At 65.5% G+C, this 19,840-nt stretch overlaps 6 gene segments (V, D, J or C); all 6 read left to right on the top strand.

The window, feature by feature from the left end:
- The first annotated feature begins 1,098 nt into the window (after positions 1–1,098).
- On the top strand, positions 1,099–3,012 carry LOC146396662 (Ig lambda chain C region-like). The segment is given in 2 exon segments: positions 1,099–1,252; positions 2,556–3,012. Coding segments are annotated over 2 exon segments (381 nt in total).
- Positions 3,013–4,208: 1,196 nt separating this feature from the next.
- On the top strand, positions 4,209–6,122 carry LOC146396663 (Ig lambda chain C region-like). The segment is given in 2 exon segments: positions 4,209–4,362; positions 5,666–6,122. Coding segments are annotated over 2 exon segments (381 nt in total).
- Positions 6,123–7,328: 1,206 nt separating this feature from the next.
- LOC146396664 (Ig lambda chain C region-like) lies at positions 7,329–9,242 on the top strand. The segment is given in 2 exon segments: positions 7,329–7,482; positions 8,786–9,242. Coding segments are annotated over 2 exon segments (381 nt in total).
- Positions 9,243–10,460: 1,218 nt separating this feature from the next.
- Positions 10,461–12,374, top strand: LOC146396665 (Ig lambda chain C region-like). The segment is given in 2 exon segments: positions 10,461–10,614; positions 11,918–12,374. Coding segments are annotated over 2 exon segments (381 nt in total).
- Positions 12,375–13,590: 1,216 nt separating this feature from the next.
- LOC146396666 (Ig lambda chain C region-like) lies at positions 13,591–15,504 on the top strand. The segment is given in 2 exon segments: positions 13,591–13,744; positions 15,048–15,504. Coding segments are annotated over 2 exon segments (381 nt in total).
- Positions 15,505–16,714: 1,210 nt separating this feature from the next.
- LOC146396667 (Ig lambda chain C region-like) lies at positions 16,715–18,626 on the top strand. The segment is given in 2 exon segments: positions 16,715–16,868; positions 18,172–18,626. Coding segments are annotated over 2 exon segments (381 nt in total).
- The last annotated feature ends 1,214 nt before the right edge of the window (positions 18,627–19,840 follow it).

Raw genomic sequence — 19,840 nt, forward strand, 5'->3', positions numbered from 1 at the left:
AGGCATGTGCCAGTGAGGGGGGTCACCTCCACGCCCCTGAGGACCTTCTAGAACCAGGGGCGTGGGGCCACCGCCAGAGTGGAAGGCTGTCCACTTTTCCCCCGGGCCCCCAGGCTCCCTCCTCCGTGTGGACCTTGTCCACCTCTGACTGGCCCAGCCACTCATGCATTGTTTCCCCGAAACCCCAGGACGATAGCTCAGCACGCGCCAGTGTCCCCCTCTGAGGGCCTCTGTCCATTTCAGGACGACCCGCATGTACAGCGTGACCACTCTGCTCACGCCCACTCACCACGTCCTAGAGCCCCACCCCCAGCCCCATCCTTAGGGGCACAGCCAGCTCCGACCGCCCCGGGGACACCACCCTCTGCCCCTTCCCCAGGCCCTCCCTGTCACACGCACCACAGGGCCCTCCATCCCGAGACCCTGCTCCCTCATCCCTCGGTCCCCTCAGGTAGCCTTCCACCCGCGTGTGTCCCGAGGTCCCAGATGCAGCAAGGCCCCTGGGACAACGCCAGATCTCTGCTCTCCCCGACCCCTCAGAAGCCAGCCCACGCCTGGCCCCACCACCACTGCCTAACGTCCAAGTGTCCATAGGCCTCGGGACCTCCAAGTCCAGGTTCTGCCTCTGGGATTCCGCCATGGGTCTGCCTGGGAAATGATGCACTTGGAGGAGCTCAGCATGGGATGCGGGACCTTGTCCTAGGCGCTCCCTCAGGATCCCACAGCTGCCCTGTGAGACACACACACACACACACACACACACACACACACACACACACAAACACGCATGCACGCACGCAGGCACACACGCTATTGCAGAGATGGCCACGGTAGCTGTGCCTCGAGGCCGAGTGGAGTGTCTAGAACTCTCGGGGGTCCCCTCTGCAGACGACACTGCTCCATCCCCCCCGTGCCCTGAAGGGCTCCTCACTCTCCCATCAGGATCTCTCCAAGCTGCTGACCCGGAGAGGAAGGGGCCTGGGACAGGCGGGGACACTCAGACCTCCCTGCTGCCCCTCCTCTGCCTGGGCTTGGACGGCTCCCCCCTTCCCACGGGTGAAGGTGCAGGTGGGGAGAGGGCACCCCCCTCACCCTCCCAGACCCAGACCAGCCCCCGTGGCAGGGGCAGCCTGTGAGCCTCCAGCCAGATGCAGGTGGCCTGGGGTGGGGGGTGGAGGGGGCAGGAGGTTTATGTTTGAGGCTGTATCACTGTGTGTTCCCTTCGGCGGTGGGACCCATCTGACCGTCCTCGGTGAGTCTCCCCTTTTCTCTCCTCCTTGGGGATCCGAGTGAAATCTGGGTCGATCTTCTCTCCGTTCTCCTCCGACTGGGGCTGAGGTCTGAACCTCGGTGGGGTCCGAAGAGGAGGCCCCTAGGCCAGGCTCCTCAGCCCCTCCAGCCCGACCCGCCCTCTTGACACAGGGTCCAGCTAAGGGCAGACATGGAGGCTGCTAGTCCAGGGCCAGGCTCTGAGACCCAAGGGCGCTGCCCAAGGAACCCTTGCCCCAGGGACCCTGGGAGCAAAGCTCCTCACTCAGAGCCTGCAGCCCTGGGGTCTGAGGACAAGGAGGGACTGAGGACTGGGCGTGGGGAGTTCAGGCGGGGACACCAGGTCCAGGGAGGTGACAAGGGCGCTGGGAGGGGGCGGACGGTGCCGGGGACTCCTCCTGGGCCCTGTGGGCTCAGGGTCCTTGTGAGGACCCTGAGGGACTGAGGGGCCCCTGGGCCTAGGGACTTGCAGTGAGGGAGGCAGGGAGTGTCCCTTGAGAACGTGGCCTCCGCGGGCTGGGTCCCCCTCGTGCTCCCAGCAGGGAGGACACCCCAGAGCAAGCGCCCCAGGTGGGCGGGGAGGGTCTCCTCACAGGGGCAGCTGACAGATAGAGGCCCCCGCCAGGCAGATGCTTGATCCTGGCAGTTATACTGGGTTCCGCACAACTTCCCTGAACAAGGGGCCCTCCGAACAGACACAGACGCAGACCCAGGCTCAGCACAGAAAATGCACTGACACCCAAAACCCTCATCTGGGGGCCTGGCCGGCATCCCGCCCCAGGACCCAAGGCCCCTGCCCCCTGGCAGCCCTGGACACGGTCCTCTGTGGGCGGTGGGGTCGGGGCTGTGGTGACGGTGGCATCGGGGAGCCTGTGCCCCCTCCCTGAAAGGGCGGAGAGGCTCAAGAGGGGACAGAAATGTCCTCCCCTAGGAAGACCTCGGACGGGGGCGGGGGGGTGGTCTCCGACAGACAGATGCCCGGGACCGACAGACCTGCCGAGGGAAGAGGGCACCTCGGTCGGGTTAGGCTCCAGGCAGCACGAGGGAGCGAGGCTGGGAGGGTGAGGACATGGGAGCCTGAGGAGGAGCTGGAGACTTCAGCAGGCCCCCAGCTCCGGGCTTCGGGCTCTGAGATGCTCGGACGCAAGGTGAGTGACCCCACCTGTGGCTGACCTGACCTCAGGGGGACAAGGCTCAGCCTGGGACTCTGTGTCCCCATCGCCTGCACAGGGGATTCCCCTGATGGACACTGAGCCAACGACCTCCCGTCTCTCCCCGACCCCCAGGTCAGCCCAAGGCCGCTCCCACGGTCAACCTCTTCCCGCCCTCCTCTGAGGAGCTCGGCACCAACAAGGCCACCCTGGTGTGTCTAATAAGTGACTTCTACCCGGGCGCCGTGACGGTGACCTGGAAGGCAGGCGGCACCACCGTCACCCAGGGCGTGGAGACCACCAAGCCCTCGAAACAGAGCAACAACAAGTACGCGGCCAGCAGCTACCTGGCCCTGTCCGCCAGTGACTGGAAATCTTCCAGCGGCTTCACCTGCCAGGTCACCCACGAGGGGACCATTGTGGAGAAGACAGTGACGCCCTCCGAGTGCGCCTAGGTCCCTGGGCCCCCACCCTCAGGGGCCTGGAGCCACAGGACCCCCGCGAGGGTCTCCCCCCGCGACCCTGGTCCAGCCCAGCCCTTCCTCCTGCACCTGTCAACTCCCAATAAACCGTCCTCCTTGTCATTCAGAAATCATGCTCTCCGCTCACTTGTGTCTACCCATTTTCGGGCTTGCATGGGGTCATCCTCGAAGGTGGAGAGAGTCCCCCTTGGCCTTGGGGAAATCGAGGCGGGCGGGGGGAGGCCTGAGGCATGTGCCAGTGAGGGGGGTCACCTCCACGCCCCTGAGGACCTTCTAGAACCAGGGGCGTGGGGCCACCGCCAGAGTGGAAGGCTGTCCACTTTTCCCCCGGGCCCCCAGGCTCCCTCCTCCGTGTGGACCTTGTCCACCTCTGACTGGCCCAGCCACTCATGCATTGTTTCCCCGAAACCCCAGGACGATAGCTCAGCACGCGCCAGTGTCCCCCTCTGAGGGCCTCTGTCCATTTCAGGACGACCCGCATGTACAGCGTGACCACTCTGCTCACGCCCACTCACCACGTCCTAGAGCCCCACCCCCAGCCCCATCCTTAGGGGCACAGCCAGCTCCGACCGCCCCGGGGACACCACCCTCTGCCCCTTCCCCAGGCCCTCCCTGTCACACGCACCACAGGGCCCTCCATCCCGAGACCCTGCTCCCTCATCCCTCGGTCCCCTCAGGTAGCCTTCCACCCGCGTGTGTCCCGAGGTCCCAGATGCAGCAAGGCCCCTGGGACAACGCCAGATCTCTGCTCTCCCCGACCCCTCAGAAGCCAGCCCACGCCTGGCCCCACCACCACTGCCTAACGTCCAAGTGTCCATAGGCCTCGGGACCTCCAAGTCCAGGTTCTGCCTCTGGGATTCCGCCATGGGTCTGCCTGGGAAATGATGCACTTGGAGGAGCTCAGCATGGGATGCGGGACCTTGTCCTAGGCGCTCCCTCAGGATCCCACAGCTGCCCTGTGAGACACACACACACACACACACACACAAACACGCATGCACGCACGCAGGCACACACGCTATTGCAGAGATGGCCACGGTAGCTGTGCCTCGAGGCCGAGTGGAGTGTCTAGAACTCTTGGGGGTCCCCTCTGCAGACGACACTGCTCCATCCCCCCCGTGCCCTGAAGGGCTCCTCACTCTCCCATCAGGATCTCTCCAAGCTGCTGACCCGGAGAGGAAGGGGCCTGGGACAGGCGGGGACACTCAGACCTCCCTGCTGCCCCTCCTCTGCCTGGGCTTGGACGGCTCCCCCCTTCCCACGGGTGAAGGTGCAGGTGGGGAGAGGGCACCCCCCTCACCCTCCCAGACCCAGACCAGCCCCCGTGGCAGGGGCAGCCTGTGAGCCTCCAGCCAGATGCAGGTGGCCTGGGGTGGGGGGTGGAGGGGGCAGGAGGTTTATGTTTGAGGCTGTATCACTGTGTGTTCCCTTCGGCGGTGGGACCCATCTGACCGTCCTCGGTGAGTCTCCCCTTTTCTCTCCTCCTTGGGGATCCGAGTGAAATCTGGGTCGATCTTCTCTCCGTTCTCCTCCGACTGGGGCTGAGGTCTGAACCTCGGTGGGGTCCGAAGAGGAGGCCCCTAGGCCAGGCTCCTCAGCCCCTCCAGCCCGACCCGCCCTCTTGACACAGGGTCCAGCTAAGGGCAGACATGGAGGCTGCTAGTCCAGGGCCAGGCTCTGAGACCCAAGGGCGCTGCCCAAGGAACCCTTGCCCCAGGGACCCTGGGAGCAAAGCTCCTCACTCAGAGCCTGCAGCCCTGGGGTCTGAGGACAAGGAGGGACTGAGGACTGGGCGTGGGGAGTTCAGGCGGGGACACCAGGTCCAGGGAGGTGACAAGGGCGCTGGGAGGGGGCGGACGGTGCCGGGGACTCCTCCTGGGCCCTGTGGGCTCAGGGTCCTTGTGAGGACCCTGAGGGACTGAGGGGCCCCTGGGCCTAGGGACTTGCAGTGAGGGAGGCAGGGAGTGTCCCTTGAGAACGTGGCCTCCGCGGGCTGGGTCCCCCTCGTGCTCCCAGCAGGGAGGACACCCCAGAGCAAGCGCCCCAGGTGGGCGGGGAGGGTCTCCTCACAGGGGCAGCTGACAGATAGAGGCCCCCGCCAGGCAGATGCTTGATCCTGGCAGTTATACTGGGTTCCGCACAACTTCCCTGAACAAGGGGCCCTCCGAACAGACACAGACGCAGACCCAGGCTCAGCACAGAAAATGCACTGACACCCAAAACCCTCATCTGGGGGCCTGGCCGGCATCCCGCCCCAGGACCCAAGGCCCCTGCCCCCTGGCAGCCCTGGACACGGTCCTCTGTGGGCGGTGGGGTCGGGGCTGTGGTGACGGTGGCATCGGGGAGCCTGTGCCCCCTCCCTGAAAGGGCGGAGAGGCTCAAGAGGGGACAGAAATGTCCTCCCCTAGGAAGACCTCGGACGGGGGCGGGGGGGTGGTCTCCGACAGACAGATGCCCGGGACCGACAGACCTGCCGAGGGAAGAGGGCACCTCGGTCGGGTTAGGCTCCAGGCAGCACGAGGGAGCGAGGCTGGGAGGGTGAGGACATGGGAGCCTGAGGAGGAGCTGGAGACTTCAGCAGGCCCCCAGCTCCGGGCTTCGGGCTCTGAGATGCTCGGACGCAAGGTGAGTGACCCCACCTGTGGCTGACCTGACCTCAGGGGGACAAGGCTCAGCCTGGGACTCTGTGTCCCCATCGCCTGCACAGGGGATTCCCCTGATGGACACTGAGCCAACGACCTCCCGTCTCTCCCCGACCCCCAGGTCAGCCCAAGGCCGCTCCCACGGTCAACCTCTTCCCGCCCTCCTCTGAGGAGCTCGGCACCAACAAGGCCACCCTGGTGTGTCTAATAAGTGACTTCTACCCGGGCGCCGTGACGGTGACCTGGAAGGCAGGCGGCACCACCGTCACCCAGGGCGTGGAGACCACCAAGCCCTCGAAACAGAGCAACAACAAGTACGCGGCCAGCAGCTACCTGGCCCTGTCCGCCAGTGACTGGAAATCTTCCAGCGGCTTCACCTGCCAGGTCACCCACGAGGGGACCATTGTGGAGAAGACAGTGACGCCCTCCGAGTGCGCCTAGGTCCCTGGGCCCCCACCCTCAGGGGCCTGGAGCCACAGGACCCCCGCGAGGGTCTCCCCCCGCGACCCTGGTCCAGCCCAGCCCTTCCTCCTGCACCTGTCAACTCCCAATAAACCGTCCTCCTTGTCATTCAGAAATCATGCTCTCCGCTCACTTGTGTCTACCCATTTTCGGGCTTGCATGGGGTCATCCTCGAAGGTGGAGAGAGTCCCCCTTGGCCTTGGGGAAATCGAGGCGGGCGGGGGGAGGCCTGAGGCATGTGCCAGTGAGGGGGGTCACCTCCACGCCCCTGAGGACCTTCTAGAACCAGGGGCGTGGGGCCACCGCCAGAGTGGAAGGCTGTCCACTTTTCCCCCGGGCCCCCAGGCTCCCTCCTCCGTGTGGACCTTGTCCACCTCTGACTGGCCCAGCCACTCATGCATTGTTTCCCCGAAACCCCAGGACGATAGCTCAGCACGCGCCAGTGTCCCCCTCTGAGGGCCTCTGTCCATTTCAGGACGACCCGCATGTACAGCGTGACCACTCTGCTCACGCCCACTCACCACGTCCTAGAGCCCCACCCCCAGCCCCATCCTTAGGGGCACAGCCAGCTCCGACCGCCCCGGGGACACCACCCTCTGCCCCTTCCCCAGGCCCTCCCTGTCACACGCACCACAGGGCCCTCCATCCCGAGACCCTGCTCCCTCATCCCTCGGTCCCCTCAGGTAGCCTTCCACCCGCGTGTGTCCCGAGGTCCCAGATGCAGCAAGGCCCCTGGGACAACGCCAGATCTCTGCTCTCCCCGACCCCTCAGAAGCCAGCCCACGCCTGGCCCCACCACCACTGCCTAACGTCCAAGTGTCCATAGGCCTCGGGACCTCCAAGTCCAGGTTCTGCCTCTGGGATTCCGCCATGGGTCTGCCTGGGAAATGATGCACTTGGAGGAGCTCAGCATGGGATGCGGGACCTTGTCCTAGGCGCTCCCTCAGGATCCCACAGCTGCCCTGTGAGACACACACACACACACACACACACACACACACACAAACACGCATGCACGCACGCAGGCACACACGCTATTGCAGAGATGGCCACGGTAGCTGTGCCTCGAGGCCGAGTGGAGTGTCTAGAACTCTCGGGGGTCCCCTCTGCAGACGACACTGCTCCATCCCCCCCGTGCCCTGAAGGGCTCCTCACTCTCCCATCAGGATCTCTCCAAGCTGCTGACCCGGAGAGGAAGGGGCCTGGGACAGGCGGGGACACTCAGACCTCCCTGCTGCCCCTCCTCTGCCTGGGCTTGGACGGCTCCCCCCTTCCCACGGGTGAAGGTGCAGGTGGGGAGAGGGCACCCCCCTCACCCTCCCAGACCCAGACCAGCCCCCGTGGCAGGGGCAGCCTGTGAGCCTCCAGCCAGATGCAGGTGGCCTGGGGTGGGGGGTGGAGGGGGCAGGAGGTTTATGTTTGAGGCTGTATCACTGTGTAATATTTTCGGCGGTGGGACCCATCTGACCGTCCTCGGTGAGTCTCCCCTTTTCTCTCCTCCTTGGGGATCCGAGTGAAATCTGGGTCGATCTTCTCTCCGTTCTCCTCCGACTGGGGCTGAGGTCTGAACCTCGGTGGGGTCCGAAGAGGAGGCCCCTAGGCCAGGCTCCTCAGCCCCTCCAGCCCGACCCGCCCTCTTGACACAGGGTCCAGCTAAGGGCAGACATGGAGGCTGCTAGTCCAGGGCCAGGCTCTGAGACCCAAGGGCGCTGCCCAAGGAACCCTTGCCCCAGGGACCCTGGGAGCAAAGCTCCTCACTCAGAGCCTGCAGCCCTGGGGTCTGAGGACAAGGAGGGACTGAGGACTGGGCGTGGGGAGTTCAGGCGGGGACACCAGGTCCAGGGAGGTGACAAGGGCGCTGGGAGGGGGCGGACGGTGCCGGGGACTCCTCCTGGGCCCTGTGGGCTCAGGGTCCTTGTGAGGACCCTGAGGGACTGAGGGGCCCCTGGGCCTAGGGACTTGCAGTGAGGGAGGCAGGGAGTGTCCCTTGAGAACGTGGCCTCCGCGGGCTGGGTCCCCCTCGTGCTCCCAGCAGGGAGGACACCCCAGAGCAAGCGCCCCAGGTGGGCGGGGAGGGTCTCCTCACAGGGGCAGCTGACAGATAGAGGCCCCCGCCAGGCAGATGCTTGATCCTGGCAGTTATACTGGGTTCCGCACAACTTCCCTGAACAAGGGGCCCTCCGAACAGACACAGACGCAGACCCAGGCTCAGCACAGAAAATGCACTGACACCCAAAACCCTCATCTGGGGGCCTGGCCGGCATCCCGCCCCAGGACCCAAGGCCCCTGCCCCCTGGCAGCCCTGGACACGGTCCTCTGTGGGCGGTGGGGTCGGGGCTGTGGTGACGGTGGCATCGGGGAGCCTGTGCCCCCTCCCTGAAAGGGCGGAGAGGCTCAAGAGGGGACAGAAATGTCCTCCCCTAGGAAGACCTCGGACGGGGGCGGGGGGGTGGTCTCCGACAGACAGATGCCCGGGACCGACAGACCTGCCGAGGGAAGAGGGCACCTCGGTCGGGTTAGGCTCCAGGCAGCACGAGGGAGCGAGGCTGGGAGGGTGAGGACATGGGAGCCTGAGGAGGAGCTGGAGACTTCAGCAGGCCCCCAGCTCCGGGCTTCGGGCTCTGAGATGCTCGGACGCAAGGTGAGTGACCCCACCTGTGGCTGACCTGACCTCAGGGGGACAAGGCTCAGCCTGGGACTCTGTGTCCCCATCGCCTGCACAGGGGATTCCCCTGATGGACACTGAGCCAACGACCTCCCGTCTCTCCCCGACCCCCAGGTCAGCCCAAGGCCGCTCCCACGGTCAACCTCTTCCCGCCCTCCTCTGAGGAGCTCGGCACCAACAAGGCCACCCTGGTGTGTCTAATAAGTGACTTCTACCCGGGCGCCGTGACGGTGACCTGGAAGGCAGGCGGCACCACCGTCACCCAGGGCGTGGAGACCACCAAGCCCTCGAAACAGAGCAACAACAAGTACGCGGCCAGCAGCTACCTGGCCCTGTCCGCCAGTGACTGGAAATCTTCCAGCGGCTTCACCTGCCAGGTCACCCACGAGGGGACCATTGTGGAGAAGACAGTGACGCCCTCCGAGTGCGCCTAGGTCCCTGGGCCCCCACCCTCAGGGGCCTGGAGCCACAGGACCCCCGCGAGGGTCTCCCCCCGCGACCCTGGTCCAGCCCAGCCCTTCCTCCTGCACCTGTCAACTCCCAATAAACCGTCCTCCTTGTCATTCAGAAATCATGCTCTCCGCTCACTTGTGTCTACCCATTTTCGGGCTTGCATGGGGTCATCCTCGAAGGTGGAGAGAGTCCCCCTTGGCCTTGGGGAAATCGAGGCGGGCGGGGGGAGGCCTGAGGCATGTGCCAGTGAGGGGGGTCACCTCCACGCCCCTGAGGACCTTCTAGAACCAGGGGCGTGGGGCCACCGCCAGAGTGGAAGGCTGTCCACTTTTCCCCCGGGCCCCCAGGCTCCCTCCTCCGTGTGGACCTTGTCCACCTCTGACTGGCCCAGCCACTCATGCATTGTTTCCCCGAAACCCCAGGACGATAGCTCAGCACGCGCCAGTGTCCCCCTCTGAGGGCCTCTGTCCATTTCAGGACGACCCGCATGTACAGCGTGACCACTCTGCTCACGCCCACTCACCACGTCCTAGAGCCCCACCCCCAGCCCCATCCTTAGGGGCACAGCCAGCTCCGACCGCCCCGGGGACACCACCCTCTGCCCCTTCCCCAGGCCCTCCCTGTCACACGCACCACAGGGCCCTCCATCCCGAGACCCTGCTCCCTCATCCCTCGGTCCCCTCAGGTAGCCTTCCACCCGCGTGTGTCCCGAGGTCCCAGATGCAGCAAGGCCCCTGGGACAACGCCAGATCTCTGCTCTCCCCGACCCCTCAGAAGCCAGCCCACGCCTGGCCCCACCACCACTGCCTAACGTCCAAGTGTCCATAGGCCTCGGGACCTCCAAGTCCAGGTTCTGCCTCTGGGATTCCGCCATGGGTCTGCCTGGGAAATGATGCACTTGGAGGAGCTCAGCATGGGATGCGGGACCTTGTCCTAGGCGCTCCCTCAGGATCCCACAGCTGCCCTGTGAGACACACACACACACACACACACACACACACACACACACACACACACAAACACGCATGCACGCACGCAGGCACACACGCTATTGCAGAGATGGCCACGGTAGCTGTGCCTCGAGGCCGAGTGGAGTGTCTAGAACTCTTGGGGGTCCCCTCTGCAGACGACACTGCTCCATCCCCCCCGTGCCCTGAAGGGCTCCTCACTCTCCCATCAGGATCTCTCCAAGTTGCTGACCCGGAGAGGAAGGGGCCTGGGACAGGCGGGGACACTCAGACCTCCCTGCTGCCCCTCCTCTGCCTGGGCTTGGACGGCTCCCCCCTTCCCACGGGTGAAGGTGCAGGTGGGGAGAGGGCACCCCCCTCACCCTCCCAGACCCAGACCAGCCCCCGTGGCAGGGGCAGCCTGTGAGCCTCCAGCCAGATGCAGGTGGCCTGGGGTGGGGGGTGGAGGGGGCAGGAGGTTTATGTTTGAGGCTGTATCACTGTGTGTTCCCTTCGGCGGTGGGACCCATCTGACCGTCCTCGGTGAGTCTCCCCTTTTCTCTCCTCCTTGGGGATCCGAGTGAAATCTGGGTCGATCTTCTCTCCGTTCTCCTCCGACTGGGGCTGAGGTCTGAACCTCGGTGGGGTCCGAAGAGGAGGCCCCTAGGCCAGGCTCCTCAGCCCCTCCAGCCCGACCCGCCCTCTTGACACAGGGTCCAGCTAAGGGCAGACATGGAGGCTGCTAGTCCAGGGCCAGGCTCTGAGACCCAAGGGCGCTGCCCAAGGAACCCTTGCCCCAGGGACCCTGGGAGCAAAGCTCCTCACTCAGAGCCTGCAGCCCTGGGGTCTGAGGACAAGGAGGGACTGAGGACTGGGCGTGGGGAGTTCAGGCGGGGACACCAGGTCCAGGGAGGTGACAAGGGCGCTGGGAGGGGGCGGACGGTGCCGGGGACTCCTCCTGGGCCCTGTGGGCTCAGGGTCCTTGTGAGGACCCTGAGGGACTGAGGGGCCCCTGGGCCTAGGGACTTGCAGTGAGGGAGGCAGGGAGTGTCCCTTGAGAACGTGGCCTCCGCGGGCTGGGTCCCCCTCGTGCTCCCAGCAGGGAGGACACCCCAGAGCAAGCGCCCCAGGTGGGCGGGGAGGGTCTCCTCACAGGGGCAGCTGACAGATAGAGGCCCCCGCCAGGCAGATGCTTGATCCTGGCAGTTATACTGGGTTCCGCACAACTTCCCTGAACAAGGGGCCCTCCGAACAGACACAGACGCAGACCCAGGCTCAGCACAGAAAATGCACTGACACCCAAAACCCTCATCTGGGGGCCTGGCCGGCATCCCGCCCCAGGACCCAAGGCCCCTGCCCCCTGGCAGCCCTGGACACGGTCCTCTGTGGGCGGTGGGGTCGGGGCTGTGGTGACAGTGGCATCGGGGAGCCTGTGCCCCCTCCCTGAAAGGGCGGAGAGGCTCAAGAGGGGACAGAAATGTCCTCCCCTAGGAAGACCTCGGACGGGGGCGGGGGGGTGGTCTCCGACAGACAGATGCCCGGGACCGACAGACCTGCCGAGGGAAGAGGGCACCTCGGTCGGGTTAGGCTCCAGGCAGCACGAGGGAGCGAGGCTGGGAGGGTGAGGACATGGGAGCCTGAGGAGGAGCTGGAGACTTCAGCAGGCCCCCAGCTCCGGGCTTCGGGCTCTGAGATGCTCGGACGCAAGGTGAGTGACCCCACCTGTGGCTGACCTGACCTCAGGGGGACAAGGCTCAGCCTGGGACTCTGTGTCCCCATCGCCTGCACAGGGGATTCCCCTGATGGACACTGAGCCAACGACCTCCCGTCTCTCCCCGACCCCCAGGTCAGCCCAAGGCCGCTCCCACGGTCAACCTCTTCCCGCCCTCCTCTGAGGAGCTCGGCACCAACAAGGCCACCCTGGTGTGTCTAATAAGTGACTTCTACCCGGGCGCCGTGACGGTGACCTGGAAGGCAGGCGGCACCACCGTCACCCAGGGCGTGGAGACCACCAAGCCCTCGAAACAGAGCAACAACAAGTACGCGGCCAGCAGCTACCTGGCCCTGTCCGCCAGTGACTGGAAATCTTCCAGCGGCTTCACCTGCCAGGTCACCCACGAGGGGACCATTGTGGAGAAGACAGTGACGCCCTCCGAGTGCGCCTAGGTCCCTGGGCCCCCACCCTCAGGGGCCTGGAGCCACAGGACCCCCGCGAGGGTCTCCCCCCGCGACCCTGGTCCAGCCCAGCCCTTCCTCCTGCACCTGTCAACTCCCAATAAACCGTCCTCCTTGTCATTCAGAAATCATGCTCTCCGCTCACTTGTGTCTACCCATTTTCGGGCTTGCATGGGGTCATCCTCGAAGGTGGAGAGAGTCCCCCTTGGCCTTGGGGAAATCGAGGCGGGGGGGGGGAGGCCTGAGGCATGTGCCAGCGAGGGGGGTCACCTCCACGCCCCTGAGGACCTTCTAGAACCAGGGGCGTGGGGCCACCGCCAGAGTGGAAGGCTGTCCACTTTTCCCCCGGGCCCCCAGGCTCCCTCCTCCGTGTGGACCTTGTCCACCTCTGACTGGCCCAGCCACTCATGCATTGTTTCCCCGAAACCCCAGGACGATAGCTCAGCACGCGCCAGTGTCCCCCTCTGAGGGCCTCTGTCCATTTCAGGACGACCCGCATGTACAGCGTGACCACTCTGCTCACGCCCACTCACCACGTCCTAGAGCCCCACCCCCAGCCCCATCCTTAGGGGCACAGCCAGCTCCGACCGCCCCGGGGACACCACCCTCTGCCCCTTCCCCAGGCCCTCCCTGTCACACGCACCACAGGGCCCTCCATCCCGAGACCCTGCTCCCTCATCCCTCGGTCCCCTCAGGTAGCCTTCCACCCGCGTGTGTCCCGAGGTCCCAGATGCAGCAAGGCCCCTGGGACAACGCCAGATCTCTGCTCTCCCCGACCCCTCAGAAGCCAGCCCACGCCTGGCCCCACCACCACTGCCTAACGTCCAAGTGTCCATAGGCCTCGGGACCTCCAAGTCCAGGTTCTGCCTCTGGGATTCCGCCATGGGTCTGCCTGGGAAATGATGCACTTGGAGGAGCTCAGCATGGGATGCGGGACCTTGTCCTAGGCGCTCCCTCAGGATCCCACAGCTGCCCTGTGAGACACACACACACACACACACACACACACACACACACACACACACAAACACGCATGCACGCACGCAGGCACACACGCTATTGCAGAGATGGCCACGGTAGCTGTGCCTCGAGGCCGAGTGGAGTGTCTAGAACTCTCGGGGGTCCCCTCTGCAGACGACACTGCTCCATCCCCCCCGTGCCCTGAAGGGCTCCTCACTCTCCCATCAGGATCTCTCCAAGCTGCTGACCCGGAGAGGAAGGGGCCTGGGACAGGCGGGGACACTCAGACCTCCCTGCTGCCCCTCCTCTGCCTGGGCTTGGACGGCTCCCCCCTTCCCACGGGTGAAGGTGCAGGTGGGGAGAGGGCACCCCCCTCACCCTCCCAGACCCAGACCAGCCCCCGTGGCAGGGGCAGCCTGTGAGCCTCCAGCCAGATGCAGGTGGCCTGGGGTGGGGGGTGGAGGGGGCAGGAGGTTTATGTTTGAGGCTGTATCACTGTGTAATATTTTCGGCGGTGGGACCCATCTGACCGTCCTCGGTGAGTCTCCCCTTTTCTCTCCTCCTTGGGGATCCGAGTGAAATCTGGGTCGATCTTCTCTCCGTTCTCCTCCGACTGGGGCTGAGGTCTGAACCTCGGTGGGGTCCGAAGAGGAGGCCCCTAGGCCAGGCTCCTCAGCCCCTCCAGCCCGACCCGCCCTCTTGACACAGGGTCCAGCTAAGGGCAGACATGGAGGCTGCTAGTCCAGGGCCAGGCTCTGAGACCCAAGGGCGCTGCCCAAGGAACCCTTGCCCCAGGGACCCTGGGAGCAAAGCTCCTCACTCAGAGCCTGCAGCCCTGGGGTCTGAGGACAAGGAGGGACTGAGGACTGGGCGTGGGGAGTTCAGGCGGGGACACCAGGTCCAGGGAGGTGACAAGGGCGCTGGGAGGGGGCGGACGGTGCCGGGGACTCCTCCTGGGCCCTGTGGGCTCAGGGTCCTTGTGAGGACCCTGAGGGACTGAGGGGCCCCTGGGCCTAGGGACTTGCAGTGAGGGAGGCAGGGAGTGTCCCTTGAGAACGTGGCCTCCGCGGGCTGGGTCCCCCTCGTGCTCCCAGCAGGGAGGACACCCCAGAGCAAGCGCCCCAGGTGGGCGGGGAGGGTCTCCTCACAGGGGCAGCTGACAGATAGAGGCCCCCGCCAGGCAGATGCTTGATCCTGGCAGTTATACTGGGTTCCGCACAACTTCCCTGAACAAGGGGCCCTCCGAACAGACACAGACGCAGACCCAGGCTCAGCACAGAAAATGCACTGACACCCAAAACCCTCATCTGGGGGCCTGGCCGGCATCCCGCCCCAGGACCCAAGGCCCCTGCCCCCTGGCAGCCCTGGACACGGTCCTCTGTGGGCGGTGGGGTCGGGGCTGTGGTGACGGTGGCATCGGGGAGCCTGTGCCCCCTCCCTGAAAGGGCGGAGAGGCTCAAGAGGGGACAGAAATGTCCTCCCCTAGGAAGACCTCGGACGGGGGCGGGGGGGTGGTCTCCGACAGACAGATGCCCGGGACCGACAGACCTGCCGAGGGAAGAGGGCACCTCGGTCGGGTTAGGCTCCAGGCAGCACGAGGGAGCGAGGCTGGGAGGGTGAGGACATGGGAGCCTGAGGAGGAGCTGGAGACTTCAGCAGGCCCCCAGCTCCGGGCTTCGGGCTCTGAGATGCTCGGACGCAAGGTGAGTGACCCCACCTGTGGCTGACCTGACCTCAGGGGGACAAGGCTCAGCCTGGGACTCTGTGTCCCCATCGCCTGCACAGGGGATTCCCCTGATGGACACTGAGCCAACGACCTCCCGTCTCTCCCCGACCCCCAGGTCAGCCCAAGGCCGCTCCCACGGTCAACCTCTTCCCGCCCTCCTCTGAGGAGCTCGGCACCAACAAGGCCACCCTGGTGTGTCTAATAAGTGACTTCTACCCGGGCGCCGTGACGGTGACCTGGAAGGCAGGCGGCACCACCGTCACCCAGGGCGTGGAGACCACCAAGCCCTCGAAACAGAGCAACAACAAGTACGCGGCCAGCAGCTACCTGGCCCTGTCCGCCAGTGACTGGAAATCTTCCAGCGGCTTCACCTGCCAGGTCACCCACGAGGGGACCATTGTGGAGAAGACAGTGACGCCCTCCGAGTGCGCCTAGGTCCCTGGGCCCCCACCCTCAGGGGCCTGGAGCCACAGGACCCCCGCGAGGGTCTCCCCCCGCGACCCTGGTCCAGCCCAGCCCTTCCTCCTGCACCTGTCAACTCCCAATAAACCGTCCTCCTTGTCATTCAGAAATCATGCTCTCCGCTCACTTGTGTCTACCCATTTTCGGGCTTGCATGGGGTCATCCTCGAAGGTGGAGAGAGTCCCCCTTGGCCTTGGGGAAATCGAGGCGGGGGGGGGGAGGCCTGAGGCATGTGCCAGCGAGGGGGGTCACCTCCACGCCCCTGAGGACCTTCTAGAACCAGGGGCGTGGGGCCACCGCCAGAGTGGAAGGCTGTCCACTTTTCCCCCGGGCCCCCAGGCTCCCTCCTCCGTGTGGACCTTGTCCACCTCTGACTGGCCCAGCCACTCATGCATTGTTTCCCCGAAACCCCAGGACGATAGCTCAGCACGCGCCAGTGTCCCCCTCTGAGGGCCTCTGTCCATTTCAGGACGACCCGCATGTACAGCGTGACCACTCTGCTCACGCCCACTCACCACGTCCTAGAGCCCCACCCCCAGCCCCATCCTTAGGGGCACAGCCAGCTCCGACCGCCCCGGGGACACCACCCTCTGCCCCTTCCCCAGGCCCTCCCTGTCACACGCACCACAGGGCCCTCCATCCCGAGACCCTGCTCCCTCATCCCTCGGTCCCCTCAGGTAGCCTTCCACCCGCGTGTGTCCCGAGGTCCCAGATGCAGCAAGGCCCCTGGGACAACGCCAGATCTCTGCTCTCCCCGACCCCTCAGAAGCCAGCCCACGCCTGGCCCCACCACCACTGCCTAACGTCCAAGTGTCCATAGGCCTCGGGACCTCCAAGTCCAGGTTCTGCCTCTGGGATTCCGCCATGGGTCTGCCTGGGAAATGATGCACTTGGAGGAGCTCAGCATGGGATGCGGGACCTTGTCCTAGGCGCTCCCTCAGGATCCCACAGCTGCCCTGTGAGACACACACACACACACACACACACACACACACACACACAAACACGCATGCACGCACGCAGGCACACACGCTATTGCAGAGATGGCCACGGTAGCTGTGCCTCGAGGCCGAGTGGAGTGTCTAGAACTCTCGGGGGTCCCCTCTGCAGACGACACTGCTCCATCCCCCCCGTGCCCTGAAGGGCTCCTCACTCTCCCATCAGGATCTCTCCAAGCTGCTGACCCGGAGAGGAAGGGGCCTGGGACAGGCGGGGACACTCAGACCTCCCTGCTGCCCCTCCTCTGCCTGGGCTTGGACGGCTCCCCCCTTCCCACGGGTGAAGGTGCAGGTGGGGAGAGGGCACCCCCCTCACCCTCCCAGACCCAGACCAGCCCCCGTGGCAGGGGCAGCCTGTGAGCCTCCAGCCAGATGCAGGTGGCCTGAGGTGGGGGGTGGAGGGGGCAGGAGGTTTATGTTTGAGGCTGTATCACTGTGTAATATTTTCGGCGGTGGGACCCATCTGACCGTCCTCGGTGAGTCTCCCCTTTTCTCTCCTCCTTGGGGATCCGAGTGAAATCTGGGTCGATCTTCTCTCCGTTCTCCTCCGACTGGGGCTGAGGTCTGAACCTCGGTGGGGTCCGAAGAGGAGGCCCCTAGGCCAGGCTCCTCAGCCCCTCCAGCCCGACCCGCCCTCTTGACACAGGGTCCAGCTAAGGGCAGACATGGAGGCTGCTAGTCCAGGGCCAGGCTCTGAGACCCAAGGGCGCTGCCCAAGGAACCCTTGCCCCAGGGACCCTGGGAGCAAAGCTCCTCACTCAGAGCCTGCAGCCCTGGGGTCTGAGGACAAGGAGGGACTGAGGACTGGGCGTGGGGAGTTCAGGCGGGGACACCAGGTCCAGGGAGGTGACAAGGGCGCTGGGAGGGGGCGGACGGTGCCGGGGACTCCTCCTGGGCCCTGTGGGCTCAGGGTCCTTGTGAGGACCCTGAGGGACTGAGGGGCCCCTGGGCCTAGGGACTTGCAGTGAGGGAGGCAGGGAGTGTCCCTTGAGAACGTGGCCTCCGCGGGCTGGGTCCCCCTCGTGCTCCCAGCAGGGAGGACACCCCAGAGCAAGCGCCCCAGGTGGGCGGGGAGGGTCTCCTCACAGGGGCAGCTGACAGATAGAGGCCCCCGCCAGGCAGATGCTTGATCCTGGCAGTTATACTGGGTTCCGCACAACTTCCCTGAACAAGGGGCCCTCCGAACAGACACAGACGCAGACCCAGGCTCAGCACAGAAAATGCACTGACACCCAAAACCCTCATCTGGGGGCCTGGCCGGCATCCCGCCCCAGGACCCAAGGCCCCTGCCCCCTGGCAGCCCTGGACACGGTCCTCTGTGGGCGGTGGGGTCGGGGCTGTGGTGACGGTGGCATCGGGGAGCCTGTGCCCCCTCCCTGAAAGGGCGGAGAGGCTCAAGAGGGGACAGAAATGTCCTCCCCTAGGAAGACCTCGGACGGGGGCGGGGGGGTGGTCTCCGACAGACAGATGCCCGGGACCGACAGACCTGCCGAGGGAAGAGGGCACCTCGGTCGGGTTAGGCTCCAGGCAGCACGAGGGAGCGAGGCTGGGAGGGTGAGGACATGGGAGCCTGAGGAGGAGCTGGAGACTTCAGCAGGCCCCCAGCTCCGGGCTTCGGGCTCTGAGATGCTCGGACGCAAGGTGAGTGACCCCACCTGTGGCTGACCTGACCTCAGGGGGACAAGGCTCAGCCTGGGACTCTGTGTCCCCATCGCCTGCACAGGGGATTCCCCTGATGGACACTGAGCCAACGACCTCCCGTCTCTCCCCGACCCCCAGGTCAGCCCAAGGCCGCTCCCACGGTCAACCTCTTCCCGCCCTCCTCTGAGGAGCTCGGCACCAACAAGGCCACCCTGGTGTGTCTAATAAGTGACTTCTACCCGGGCGCCGTGACGGTGACCTGGAAGGCAGGCGGCACCACCGTCACCCAGGGCGTGGAGACCACCAAGCCCTCGAAACAGAGCAACAACAAGTACGCGGCCAGCAGCTACCTGGCCCTGTCCGCCAGTGACTGGAAATCTTCCAGCGGCTTCACCTGCCAGGTCACCCACGAGGGGACCATTGTGGAGAAGACAGTGACGCCCTCCGAGTGCGCCTAGGTCCCTGGGCCCCCACCCTCAGGGGCCTGGAGCCACAGGACCCCCGCGAGGGTCTCCCCGCGACCCTGGTCCAGCCCAGCCCTTCCTCCTGCACCTGTCAACTCCCAATAAACCGTCCTCCTTGTCATTCAGAAATCATGCTCTCCGCTCACTTGTGTCTACCCATTTTCGGGCTTGCATGGGGTCATCCTCGAAGGTGGAGAGAGTCCCCCTTGGCCTTGGGGAAATCGAGGCGGGGGGGGGGAGGCCTGAGGCATGTGCCAGCGAGGGGGGTCACCTCCACGCCCCTGAGGACCTTCTAGAACCAGGGGCGTGGGGCCACCGCCAGAGTGGAAGGCTGTCCACTTTTCCCCCGGGCCCCCAGGCTCCCTCCTCCGTGTGGACCTTGTCCACCTCTGACTGGCCCAGCCACTCATGCATTGTTTCCCCGAAACCCCAGGACGATAGCTCAGCACGCGACAGTGTCCCCCTCTGAGGGCCTCTGTCCATTTCAGGACGACCCGCATGTACAGCGTGACCACTCTGCTCACGCCCACTCACCACGTCCTAGAGCCCCACCCCCAGCCCCATCCTTAGGGGCACAGCCAGCTCCGACCGCCCCGGGGACACCACCCTCTGCCCCTTCCCCAGGCCCTCCCTGTCACACGCACCACAGGGCCCTCCGTCCCGAGACCCTGCTCCCTCATCCCTCGGTCCCCTCAGGTAGCCTTCCACCCGCGTGTGTCCCGAGGTCCCAGATGCAGCAAGGCCCCTGGGACAACGCCAGATCTCTGCTCTCCCCGACCCCTCAGAAGCCAGCCCACGCCTGGCCCCACCACCACTGCCTAACGTCCAAGTGTCCATAGGCCTCGGGACCTCCAAGTCCAGGTTCTGCCTCTGGGATTCCGCCATGGGTCTGCCTGGGAAATGATGCACTTGGAGGAGCTCAGCATGGGATGCGGGACCTTGTCCTAGGCGCTCCCTCAGGATCCCACAGCTGCCCTGTGAGACACACACACACACACACACACACACACACACACACACACACACACACACAAACACGCATGCACGCACGCCGGCACACACGCTATTGCAGAGATGGCCACGGTAGCTGTGCCTCGAGGCCGAGTGGAGTGTCTAGAACTCTCGGGGGTCCCCTCTGCAGACGACACTGCTCCATCCCCCCCGTGCCCTGAAGGGCTCCTCACTCTCCCATCAGGATCTCTCCAAGCTGCTGACCCGGAGAGGAAGGGGCCTGGGACAGGCGGGGACACTCAGACCTCCCTGCTGCCCCTCCTCTGCCTGGGCTTGGACGGCTCCCCCCTTCCCACGGGTGAAGGTGCAGGTGGGGAGAGGGCACCCCCCTC

This window comes from Sus scrofa, chromosome 14 (genome assembly GCF_054392235.1).
Source record: "Sus scrofa isolate SSC_HxYL_T2T_F1_AM1 chromosome 14, Sscrofa_HxYL_maternal_Yorkshire_Landrace_v2.0, whole genome shotgun sequence".
Lineage (NCBI taxonomy): Eukaryota > Metazoa > Chordata > Mammalia > Artiodactyla > Suidae > Sus > Sus scrofa.